We start from the raw sequence: 13033 nt of genomic DNA on the forward strand, positions 1-13033 counted from the left end.
TGCCAGCTCCTACCACCCAAATTACTGTACGTGCTACACCGTGCTTGTTTCTGCTATGGCCAAAGAACAGCTGCTCACTCTTTCACCTGCAAGGCCCAGATGGCCCAGATGGGAGCATGCTTCTACATGAGAACGCGCAATTACGCCCAGTTCCTCCAGCTGTAACAATTTCCAGGCGAACACCCTGGGGAAGAAAATATTCCTAGCAGATGACTGTCTTCCATGCTGGCACACGCCATGTAGTTCTCCCAGGAGCAGCTGCTGTATCCATGGCCTCCAGGCCCCTTCACTGTCCTTCCAGGAATCCAAGTATTTGAAAGGCATTTGATGTGATCAGAACATAAGGTAGTCATCAAACAGGCTATATTTAAGTAAGAAAATAACAAGGCTTTGTTTATTTATTTTTTGCTTACAAAGATAGCCCTGCTTGTTGGCTAAATGGAAAGAATGTATATAGATCTCCTAAGTAAACAAAATGTATTTGCTTCAGGCTGCATACCACAACGCCAAAGAAGTGACAGGAACGGGGTAGGGTGTAACGCTCTCTTCTCACAGCAATAAAACGCAAAATAAAACAAGAGTTAAATGAACTTAATTAATGCTAGGCATTCCCACAGGGAAAAGGCAAGAGGACTTGAAGTCCATCAGTGGCTGGACCGTATACAATAAGAAAATTCAGTTAAACTGATCTGCTTTTCGCGTCCCCCACTCTTCTCTCCTGCTCAGTCTCTCGTGAGGTACACCAGTCTGGAACCACAGAATGGGGCTGGCAGCCAGAGGCTTTTGCTTTGGAGTCAACTGAGATAAGAGGGAGGCAAAGTCTAGGAAGACCACACAACCTGGCTTTGGTGAGGCACCTACGTGCAGCAGTGTCGCATGTGGAAATTGACGACATACTCAGCATTAGTCCTCTGCACGGAAATTGCGAAAGGCTCAAACGGGTGAAAAGTGAAGGCAACGAGGCGTCGCACCGTGTGGTTGATGGGGCGGCCCAGTAAGCCTGCCTGGATCTCAAACTTGAGTAGACCAGAGTCTCGGGCGTAGAACCTACACAGAATAAGAAAAGAAAGAGAGAGGATGGTATTAATATTCACCACCACTTTGAAATATGGACAGCAAAGGAAAGCTGGCAACTCATTATTTTGCCTTATTAACGAAATCTCCTATCACATCAACCCCATGTCATTACTGAAAATGCAAAGTCTCCCTGGTCTAATCAGCTAATCTTAGGACCAAGTGTGATTATGAGTCTCACTAGGTTGTCCTGAGTCACTGGGTCATTTCTCTTTCCCTAAATGATCCTTAGTTATAGTCCAGCCTCTTCCAGAAGCTACTGCCTCAAGATTGTCTGGGCCAGAGCCAGAAATACAGTGCAAGCCATGTGTGTAATTTTAAAATTTCAGGTAGTCACATTTAAAAAAGAAACAGGTGAAATTAATTTTAATAATATTTTAAAATATCATTTTAACATATAATCAATATATTAATACTTATTCTTTTTTTCATACTAAGTCTTTGAAATCCAGGGTGTATATGACATGACACATTTCAACGTTGACTAGCCACATTTTAAGTGCTTAATTGCCACATGTGGCCAGTGGCTACCCATAAAGGACAGTGCAGGTCTAGGCCCATCTTTGAGTTTTTCATTTTTAAGAATAAATTCTTTTTGAGAGGTTTTTCCTTCTCACACACAAAAACAAATACTAGCTAGTTTTTAAAAAAATATTCACCTAATACAATAAGACTAAAGATGCTTTTATCCGTTCCAGTACTTAAATACCTTTTCTCATATGCAAAATAAATGTCACTAGAGATGATCAGCAGGGTGGGAGTGGAGTAGGGGAGGAGGGGGTGGGAATTTTAGAAAATGATGTGCCTCGAATTCAAGGGCTTTATAATTTCCCTTTGTAAAGCAAACATGTAAATGGACATAAAGATAGCCATACCCTTTGATGTAATAATCCCATTTCCAAGAATTTATATCCTCAGAATTTAAACAAAGTAAATAGTAACATGTATGAAGATGGCATAGCTCTAATGTAAAAATGCAGAATGAGACATGCTCAGTAATAAAGGAATGGCTAAATAAATTATGGCACATCTACTTGATGGAGTAATACGCCATCAGTAGGACTGTAATTGTGAGGACTATGTAGCAACATGGAAAACGTTTATAAGATAATACAAAGTGAGAAAAGCAGACTACAAACTATTATGCTTCCTGTGATTACAACTGTGTAAATGTAAATGTCTATTTTACATTTACATAAACAACTGTGAGTACTGACAAAGGCTAGAAAAAAACATACAAAACGGTGTTAGAGTTACAGCATCAACTCTTCAAATGCCTTTAATATACTCACACCTCTCATTTTTAATTAAAAAGAAATAAGAATTACAAGAAAAACCCATGTAGCTACAGTAGCATTTCCAAATTTGTAACCTTGGTTAATCTTTTCAAATTAGAAAGGCAGAGAAGTCAGAAAGGAGGGAAATGTATCTCGTGCAACCTGACTATATCAAACAAGGCCCATAATATGCTTTGATGTGTAAAAACTCACTAACCTTACCCAGGTAGTTCCCAGCACGCAAACAGCTTATAATTTAAAAGTTAGTTGTCTGAGCTTCTAAATCTAACTATCAGTTTATAGAAAATATGGGGGACTGAGGAACATGGTAGATACCACACCACAGAAGTAGTGGGAAATGTCACAGGACAAACAACTTGCTTCCTTCAACAACTTCATTGCAGGAAAAAATAAAAGAGGACAGTAGAACCTATAGAATAACAAAGACTTAAGAGAAACAGTAACCAAATACAACATATAGACCAGTTTACATCCTGATTCAAACAAACCAACTGTAAAAGAATATTTACAAGACAATAGGGGAAGTGGACACTGACTAGATATCTGATGATATAGTAAAATCCTGTGAAAGCCAAAACTTATGTATGGCGGTGTCTTAGTCATCTAGTGCTGCTGTAACAGAAATACCACAAGTGGATGGCTTTAACGAACAGAAATTTACTCTACCACAGTTTAGGAAGCTAGAAGTCCGAATTCAGGGTGCCACCTAAAGGGGAAGGCTTTCTCTCTCTATTAGCTCTGGGGGAAAGTCCTTGTCATCAATCTTCCCCTGGGTCTAGGAGTTTCTCAGGGCAGGGACCCCAGGTCCAAAGGATGTACTCAGCTCCTGGCTTTTCTTTCTTGGTGGTAGGAGGTCCCTCTCCACTCTGCTCGCTTCTTTTATATCTCAGACGAGACTGACTCCAGATACAACCTTATCCTAGGGATTGTGTCCTTCCTCATTAACGTAACTGCCTCTAATCCAGCCTCATTAACATCACAGAGGTTAGGATTACCACCACCTAGGATAATTACATCAGATCACAAAATGGAGGACAGCCACACAATACTGGGAATCATGGCCTAGTGAAGTTGAAGCACATTTTGAGGGGACACAATTCAATCCATAACAGGTGGAAACCTGTCAAAGAAGGAAAATTCAAATATTTTCCACTAATAGAGAGTGACAGAAAAGTGGTAAGACTGTACCCTGTCAAAGGCAGAAAACTTTCATGACCCTAATAAACAAGGCAGTCCCATTGAGTTACAGCTCTCACAGGTTTCACTGTACTACTAAAGTTTTTTTAATTTCTTAAGATGGGATAATGGTATTATGGACACTGACTAGATATTTGATGGTATTAATACTTTTTTGTTGATTTTTTTTTAAGATGGGATAATGGTATTGAAGTTTCATATGATATCTGGAATCGGATTCAAAATAATTGGGGGGATAGTAGTAGGGGTAGTGGTGGGTCTAGACAAAGTAAGACTGAAAATGCATTGATAACTATTGAAGCTGGGTGATGGGTACATGAGGGTTCATTATACTATTCTACTTTTCGTATGTGTTTAAAATTTTCCATAATAAAGTTTTTAAAAATTGGTTTTTGGAACTTGACTGCAATTTCCCAAAGGAAATATTATGAATTATGATTAATTATAAAAGAATGTTACACAGGTCCATTTAAATGAAGCTGGATTATGAAATGCTACTACTACAAAGATCTAACTACCATTGTTTCTATGTGAACAAGACCTTCCCAGCTCCAGCCCAGAGCTCCAGGAAAACACCTTCCTTGGAGCAAGCCCACCAGTGGCAGCAGTACTTCTCTCTCTCCCTAGTACTTATTACAGCACACAGAACAACACAGGCTCCGGACCTGGTAGGGACAGGTAGGGCTATGAATTGCATATTTATAAGGGAGAGATTGCTTATAAGAGGTTAGTTTCAAGGTTGCAGAGATAACAGAGTAATTTATATTCCAAAATTCCTCAAAGTGAGGAAGCAAGGGTTTCTCCTAAACCGCTTATTTCCCAAAATGCTTCTGCTATCTTTTCTACTATGTAACATGGCGTGATAAAATAATTTAAGTTGACATAATAAAAAGATTCAACTACAAAAACTATTATGGAGTGGTATTAGATTATTAAATGGAAAAGTACCATTTCCTTCCCCTACCTTTAAAGAGGACAACACTTACTTGAATTGGATGCTTTGATGAGAAGCAAAAAGTAGAACTAGTTAACTTATGAAATTAGTACCTAAATGATCAAAGCACTCACCACATTACAGAAACAGCCTGCCCTTTGAATCTAACCCATGAATACAAGTGGAGAGAGTCACAACAAAATGGTGTTCAGGAATGAAAAAGAGAACCACGCCGTCTTCAGCCCTGAAGCAGTTGCAGCTGTAGCAGTGGTGGCGTACCTGATAGGGTGATCCCCACAAGTCTTGGGCCGCTCCATGACTGACACCCACTTGTCATCGTAGCTGAAGAGAGACAAATCAAGGTAGGGGCTCCCACTATAGGACTGGGCACTGATGGGGAGCTGTCCTAGCAGCCGGCGTACTGCCTCCGTGTGCCCTCCATACTTGGCATTGATAATAGTGTCTTTGAACCTAAAACAAAGCACCAGTGAAAGAAGGCTTTGTTAGCAGGTACACTAAGCTGCCTTGGATTTTGTATCTACAAACGTGTCTAAAAATAATCTATTCTGTAAATAAAAAGTAAAATACTGAATGAGGGTAGAACTCTTACATCACAAGTCTAGCTAGCTACAAATAGCTTAGAAAGCAAAAAATAGAATTAGAAATGGGGAAAATTACTATTACTTTAGAAAACTTAAAGACTCTACAAACAGGTTTACATGAGTATAACTAGTCTATGGCAACTATTTCTACTCTTTTTGGTAACAGTTCAAGTGAAAAAAAAAATTCAAGAACTTATCTTTCCCCAAATAAATAGCCTTAGGTTGCATTAAGGAAGGCATTACGGAACAGCAGAGAATCCTGAACAGAAGAAGCCTCTCTCTGATTCTTCTTGGGATCTGTTACAAGCTAACTTCCACCACACCTTTGGACAAATTGCTCCTTTTGTTCATTTAAATAAAGTTTGGGGGCCAGCTACCTCTATTCCCACAGAAACATCAGAATCTAGAAGAACAATCACACAGATACAGAGTCACACATCTGACTTATCTTTGGTAGAAATAATGGAGTAGCTATTTTTCACAGATGAGACAAATACTAAAATTAATACCCTTTGACCAAGTATTTCTATACTTGCAGAACTTTATCCTAAGAAAGCAACCCTAAATGCAAAAAAACTCTGTTCATGTTCAATACACTGCTTATAATAATGAAAAATTGAAGGAAAAATAAAAAACGGAAAACTGTAATTTTTAAGGAGTATATGGTAAAAAGGATGTTTATTTTAATGCTAAGTAAAAAAGTAGGCTACAATACATAAATCATATGATTAAAGAAACAAAAACTTATGTCTGAAAGAGTGCAACAGAAGTGTACCAAAATGCTAATAGCTGTGTTTGTGCAATGACATTTAACATTATTTTTCTTCTTTTTTATTGTCCTATAGTTTTAGAAAGGATGTCACTGCTGGTATAGTCTTTTTTTTTTAATCTAGCAAAGTATATAATATGATTTAACAATCAAGGGAAAAATACAATAAATAAATATTTTTGTCCAGGGAGGAAAACTATGAAACTAATAAAATAAAAACTAATGGAATAAAAACCTTCAATGTCCCTAACTTTGATGAGGCCAAAAAGATTGATGAGATAGGTTCTGATTTCTGTTTTCAGTGTTAACTGGTGGTGCTAGATGAACATGAACTTCTCAGCTCCCACAGAAGAAAGCCTCACTAGCCATACTGCTTTTCCATTACTCCTGTGGATACAAATGTTCACAGCCTCAGTGTACATCATAAAATTAAACCTTGAGCCAAACAGAACTGATTTCTTTCCCTTTCATTTGAGGTGGAATAAAGATCCTGGGCTCTTTAGTTTCCAGCAAAGATCTAGTACTGCATCTCAATTCACACCCCAACCCTGTCCAGCTCACCGTCTTCAAAAGATAAAAACGATAGGATTGGCCCAGGGCCCAAATCAAAGCATCTGGGACAACCTATAGGTTGAGGCAGTCCCTCCTCCTCAGCAGCACCCACCCCCTCCATTCTCAATGCTCCCACTGACTAAAGGACAAAACAGTTACTCCCTGTGGCATTTCATGAGTTTAGTGCCTGGCTCACTGTCACTCTGTCCAGCTACGCTTGTCTTAATTCTTGGTGATTTCAAAATTCTCGTAGGTAATCCTTCCAACACCATGGCCCCGTAGTTCCTTGACTTCTTCTCTGTCTCAGCTGCTCACACCCATGGTCATACCTCAACCTTCTCATTACCAACTACTGCAACCCCTCCATCATCTCAGGGTCAAGCACTTTCCAACCACCTTCTCCATCTTTCCTGCTCGCTCCCTCTAGTAATCCCAACTTCAACAATCCTTCAACCCCAAAGGACCTACAGCCCACTGACTGTAGCAACTTTTTAACACCCTACACTCTCATCATGTCCTTCCTTCATTGCCCAACTTAAATCCCACAGTCAGTGACTAAAACTGCACTCGTCTTCAGCAACTTTGTCCTCTCTTGCTTGGAAAAACTGTACCTCTAGTTAAATTGAACTCTCTGCCTATTCCATGCCTGTATCTATACAGTTTTCTCCATAGCTGGAGAAAAACATACAGCAATGCTCACTTTAAATTCATGACCATGAACCTCAAGTGGGTCCTTTTTTTTTTTTAATTTTTTCCCATACAAAAATTTATACATTGTTATGTGACCCTCATTGCTCTCCCCATACTGTGACAGCACACTCCTTTCCACCCTTGATTCCCCATGTCCATTCAACCAGCTCCTAACCCTCTCTGCCTTCCCATCTCACCTCCGGACAGAAGCTGCCCGTTTAGTCTCTTGTATCTCCTTGAGCTAAGAGGCACACTCCTCACGAGTATCACTTTGTCCCACAGTCCAGTCCAAACCATGTCTGAAGAGTTAGCCTCGGAAATTGTTTTAGTTCTGGACTGACAGAGAATCCAGGGCCATGCTTTCCGGGGTTCCTCCAGGCTCAGTCAGACCATTATGTCTGGTCTTCTTACTAGAATTTGAGCGCTGCACCCCATCTTTCTCCTGCTCCATCTGGACTCTCTATTGTGTTCCCTGTCAGGGTGGGCACTGGTGGTAGCCGAGCACCATCTAGTTCTTCTGGTCTCAGGCTGATGAAGTCTCTGGTTTATGTGGCCCTTTCTGTCTCTTGGGCTAATACTTTCCTTGTATCTTTGGTGTTCTTCATTCTCCTTTACTCCAGGTGGTTGGGACCAATTGGTGCATCTTAGATGGCCGCTTGCAAGCTTTTAAGACCCCAGACGCCACTCACCAAAGTAGGATGCAGAACATCTTCTTAATAAGCTTTGTTATGCCAGTTGACCTAGATGTCCCCTGAAAGCATGGTCCCCAGACCCCTATCCCTGCTACTGTGTCCCTCAAAGTGTTTGATCGGATTCAGGAAACTTCTTAGCTTTGCTTTAGTCCAGTTGCACTGACTTCCCCTGTAGTGTGTGCTGTCCTTCCCTTCACCTAAGATAATTCTAATCTACTGTCTAGTTAGTAAATAACCTTCACCCTCCCTCCCCACCCTCGTAACCATCAAAGAATGTTTTCTTCTGTGTTTAAACCTTTTCTTGAGTTCTTATAATAGTGGTCTCATACGATATTTGTCCTTCTGTGACTGAGTAAATTCACTCAGCATAATGACCTCCAGCTTCCTCCATGTTATGTTTCATGGTTTCATCGTTGTTCTTTATCGTTGCGTAGTACTCCATTGTGTGGATATACCATAATTTTTTATCCATTCGTCCGCTGATGGGCACCTAGGCTGTTTTCATCTTTTTGCTATTGTGAACAGTGCTGCAATGAACATGGGTGTGCATGTATCTATTTGTGTGATGGCTCTCATTTCTCTAGGATATATTCGAAGAAGCGGGACAGCTGGATCGTATGGTCAAGTGGGTCCTTAATGTTGAGGGACACTCATGCTCCACTTCCATAGTCCAGCCAGTCTCCTACTCTCTTAGGTGGCGATTTCATAATTCCTCCTCCGTGTTCACTCTCAGGTAATGGCATTGCTTACTATGTCACTGGCAAAAGGAAGTGATCAGAAGAGGACTTTAAAGCTACCATTAGCACATCTGCCTAATATCTGTACCTATACAGCTATCTGTGCTCCCAGGTAAAGCCAACCCCTCCACCTGTGCACTAAAGCCCATCCCCTCTCATTCCCTTTCTCCTAAACCATCAATTCGCTCCTTTTCAATGTCATCATTCCCACCTGCATACAAACATGTCATTTTCTTCCTCCCACTTAAAACTCCTGAAAACAGTTTTCTATACTGTCTCCAATTCTTCTCCTCCCATTCTTTCTTAAACCCACCCCAAACAGGCCTTCACCCTCACCGTTTCCCTGAAACTAGTCTTGCTAACATCAATGATCTCCACGTTGCTAAATCCAGTAGTTAATTATCAGTCCTCATCTTACTAGTCTGTCATGTGGATCTGACAGAGACATCACTCCTTCCTTCCTGAGAAACTACTAGACCTCTCCACTTACAGAACTTTTTATTCTCCCCCCTAAACGTGCTCTACCCACAGTCTTTGCCATCACAATTTAATGGCAACTCCCTCCTACAAGTTAGAATCTTCTTTGACTTCATTCTTTCACAGCCCGTATCCCATCTTCCACTATTATTTTGGGCTCTACTTTCAAAATACATTGAGCTAGAATCAATTACTTACCGCCCTCAATGCTACCACCCTGATAGCCACCACTATTCAATCAAATAATTACTGAGGGCCTAGGAACTGTGCTGGCACAGTAACTAAGAGCTCAGCTGCTAACCAAAAGGTTGACAGTTCGAATCCACCAGCTGCTCCTTAGAAACCCTATGGGGCAGTTCCACTCTGTATAGGGTCGCTATGAGTCAGAATCGACTCGACGGCAATGTGCCAAGGAGTCCCTGGGTGGCGCAGACAGTTAAACACTCAGCTACTAATGGAAGGTTGGCAGTTCCAATTCATCGAGAGGCGCCTTGGAAGAAAGGCCTGGTGATCCACTTGTGAAAAACCAGCCTCTGAAAATCCTGTGGAACTGTCATCCAGCTGCCCAAAATGCCACAAGAAAAGATGGCCAAGGGGAAGAAGGTGGCCCCGGCCTCTGCTGCATCAAGAAGCAAGAGGTCAGGAAGATGGAAATCCCCTGCTCAAAAAAGGCCCAAGAATTTTGGCATCGGACAGGACAGCCAACCCAAAAGGGACTTCATTTGCTTTGTCAAATGGCCCCACTACATCCAGCTACAGTGGCAAAAGGCTATTCTCTACAAGTAGCTGAAAATGTCCCTCACCATTAAGTAGTTCACCTAGGCCTTGGACCACCAGACAGTTACGCAACTGCTGAAGTTGGCCCAGAAGTACAGACCAGAGACAAAGCAAGAGAAGAAGCAGAGGCTGCTGGCCCAGGATGAGAAGAAAGCTGCTGGCAAATGGGATGTCCCCACTAAGAGACCTCCTGTCCTTCGAGCTGGGGTTAATACTGTCACCACCCTGGTGGAAAACAAGAAGGCCCAGCTCGTGGTGAATGCACATGGCATAGACCTCACTGAGCTGGCTGTCTTCCTGTCTGCCTTGTGTCATAAAATGGGGGTTCCCTACTGCATCATCAAGGGAAGGACAGATCAGGATGGCTAGTCCACAAAAAGACCTGCACCACCCATTGTCTGCACACAGGTGAACTCGGAAGACAAAGGGGCTCTGGCTAAGCTGACGGAAGCTATCGGGACCAATTACAATGACAGAAATGATGAGATCTGCTGTCACTGGGAAGGCAATGTCCTGGGTCCCAAATCTGTGGCTCACACTGCCAAGCTAGAAAAAGCAAAGGCCAAAGAACTTGCCCCCAAACTGGGCTAATGTATACAGCTAATTTTTCTGTACATAAAAATAAAACTTATCCTTCAGCCAGTGTCCATTTGGCATTCTGGGTTAAAAGTATGCATGTTTCTGGGTTGAAAGTCATGGCAAGTGTGTGCTGAAACCCAGGGGTCTTTTCCCCGTAAGGGGAAGAGCTGTGTGAAACTTATGTTTATCATATCACTCTGTAAAGTGTTAATTTGCATGCCAGTCAAGTTTTGGAAGAGTGTCTTTAATTGTTTGGTCATATACAGTACTTGCATACTCTGAACCAAGCCAGGATTTTATGATCAACAAGTTACTGACTCATTTAGGTAGAAAGAAATAAAGGCATGGTATGTGAAAAACCAAACCTTACGGAGCACAGTCCTACTCTGAGACACACGGGGTTGCCATGAGTCGGAATCGACTCGACAGCAAGTGGTTTTTTGTTGTTGTTTTTTTATTCACTATATGCCAGGCATTCTTCTAGGTATTTAGGATACAAAACAGCATTTTATAAACAAAACAGCATTTACATCCTAGTGACAGGAAACAAGACTGTAATAATTTTATTTATGGGATAACTGCAATAGTCTCATAACTGGTGTCCCTGCTTCCACCCTAGCTCCCGACAGTCTATTTATAATACAGCGGCCAGAGAAGTGCTGTTAAAACATAAATCAGACCACGTCTCTCTGCTCCAACACTACACTGTTCCCTATTTCATCTACAGTTGCAGCTGAAAGGCTTAGAAGAGGCTTCAGGGTCCTATGTGTCTGGCTCCAGATCTGGTCTCTGCCCACATCTCCTAAACCACTCTGCCCCTTGTGCACTCCAATCCAGTCACCCTGGCCTCCTTGGTGTTCCTCAGGTGCATCAGAGACTCTCCCACCTCAGAGCCTTTACATCTGCTATTGCTTTTACTTGGTATATTCTTCCCACCGATATCCACATGGCTTGCTCCCTTAACTCCTCCAAAAGCTTTGCTCAAATATCTTCTCAATGAGGCCTATCCTGACAATTCTACTAGAGTAGAACTGACAATCTCATCTTAATACACTCAAACCCACTAGCCAGCCTAACCATTTTATTTTGTCCTTGAATGATTCCTCCTGGAATCTTCCACTCCCCTGCTTCCATCTGCTTTGACCGGTGATCTTTCATTCTGAAACCTCCCTTTACTATCACCTTCCCAATTCTCTTTGTCTTTCTCCAGTGCTGGACTATCTCTTGGTTTATGGTGAGGTGTGTCTTCCAGAGGCTTCCTTAGAAAAGATACATGGCAGGCAATTTTTTCAGACCTTACATGTCTGAAAAATATCTTTGTTCCACTCCATTATTTGTATATAGAATTCTAAATTAAAAATAATTTTTTCAGAGAAGCCTGAGGGCATGATTCCAATGGCTTCTAGCTTTCAGTGTTGCTACTGATAAGTCCGATGCCATTCTGAAGCATTATTTTTTATATGTAAAATGTTATCTTTTTTCTAAAAGTTTCTTCAATTTTCTCTTTATCCTCAGTGTTCCAAAATTTCATGATGATATGCCTCAGTGTAGGTCTTTTTTTCATTCATTGTACATGGGTAATGGATGGATCCAACTATGTTCAGGTAAAGGCTTAATCGCGAGAATGCTCTTTAGATGCAAGATGGCAAGACTTCATCTCACGTACTTCAGACATGTTATCAGTAGGGACCAATCCCCGGAGAAGGACATCATGCTTGATAAAGTAGAATGTCAGCAAAAAAGAGGAAGACCCTCAATGAGATGGACTGACACAGTGGCAACAACAATGGGCTCCAACATAGCAACTATTGTGAGGATGGCACAGGACTGGGCAGTGTTTTGTTCTGTTGTACATAGGGTCACTAGGAGTTGGAACCAACTCGACAGCACCTAACAACAACAAAGGCTTAACGATTATTTCTCCAAGAACAAAAAAAAAAAAACCGCGATACCTAGCACTTGCCAACTGCTTGCTGTGTTGTAAATACTTCTGCCATGGCCAATTTCAAACTACCAATGTGATATCACTGAATATCAAGTTGTTAAGGGATGTGCAGTAGCACACCATTATATAGCATCTTCACCATACAAATAAAATAGATATAAATAACCTTAAGAGCACAAATAATAGTAAAATAATTAGGAAGTTATGCGTGTTGAGTATTTACTACCTCTGTTTTTAACATAATTTATTTGATTGTAAATTTATAAATTTTTTTCCCTGAATTTTATGTTTTGTTGTTGTTGTTGAGAATATACATAGCAAAACATACATCAATTCAACAGTTTCTACATGTATTATTTAGTAACACTGATTACATTCTTTGAGGGGCAATCATTTATAACCTTGCTTTTCTGAGTTGTTCCTTCCTCATTAACATAAATTCACTGCCCCCTAAGGTTCCCATCTAATCTGTCGAGTTGCTGTTGTCAATTTGATCCCATACAGATAGTTCTTAAAAGAGCACAATGCGGCATGACACTACTTATAAAGATAATGCTCTACATTCTACCTTGGTGAGTAGTGTCTGGGGTCTTAAAAGCCTGTGAGCGGCCATATAAGATACTCCACTGGTCTCATCTCTTCGGGAGCAAGTGCGAATGAAGAGAACAGGATACAACGAAAAGATTAGTCCAAAGGACTAATTGTCCACA

At 41.1% G+C, this 13033-nt stretch overlaps 1 protein-coding gene and 1 pseudogene across 3 annotated transcripts in view; one reads left to right on the forward strand and one right to left on the reverse strand.

The window, feature by feature from the left end:
* Positions 1–366: 366 nt before the first annotated feature.
* Positions 367–13033, reverse strand: part of DET1 (DET1 partner of COP1 E3 ubiquitin ligase) — a 35302-nt gene continuing 22635 nt past the window's right edge. For 2 of the 3 annotated variants that reach the window (XM_004370619.2, XM_023725931.1), the window contains exons 4-5: positions 4783–4974; positions 367–1047 (exon numbers count right to left, since the gene is read on the reverse strand). In XM_004370619.2, the coding sequence (XP_004370676.1) occupies positions 858–1047; positions 4783–4974 (382 nt within the window). In that variant the 3' untranslated portion in view covers positions 367–857. Of the gene's footprint in view, positions 1048–4782; positions 4975–13033 lie in introns of those variants that run through there. The other variant, XR_002823068.1, reaches the window with a different exon arrangement.
* Positions 9587–10749, forward strand: LOC101347975 (60S ribosomal protein L7a pseudogene; annotated as a pseudogene).

The sequence above is a fragment of the Trichechus manatus genome, unplaced genomic scaffold (assembly GCF_000243295.1).
Source record: "Trichechus manatus latirostris isolate Lorelei unplaced genomic scaffold, TriManLat1.0 scaffold00009, whole genome shotgun sequence".
Taxonomy (NCBI): Eukaryota; Metazoa; Chordata; class Mammalia; order Sirenia; family Trichechidae; genus Trichechus; species Trichechus manatus.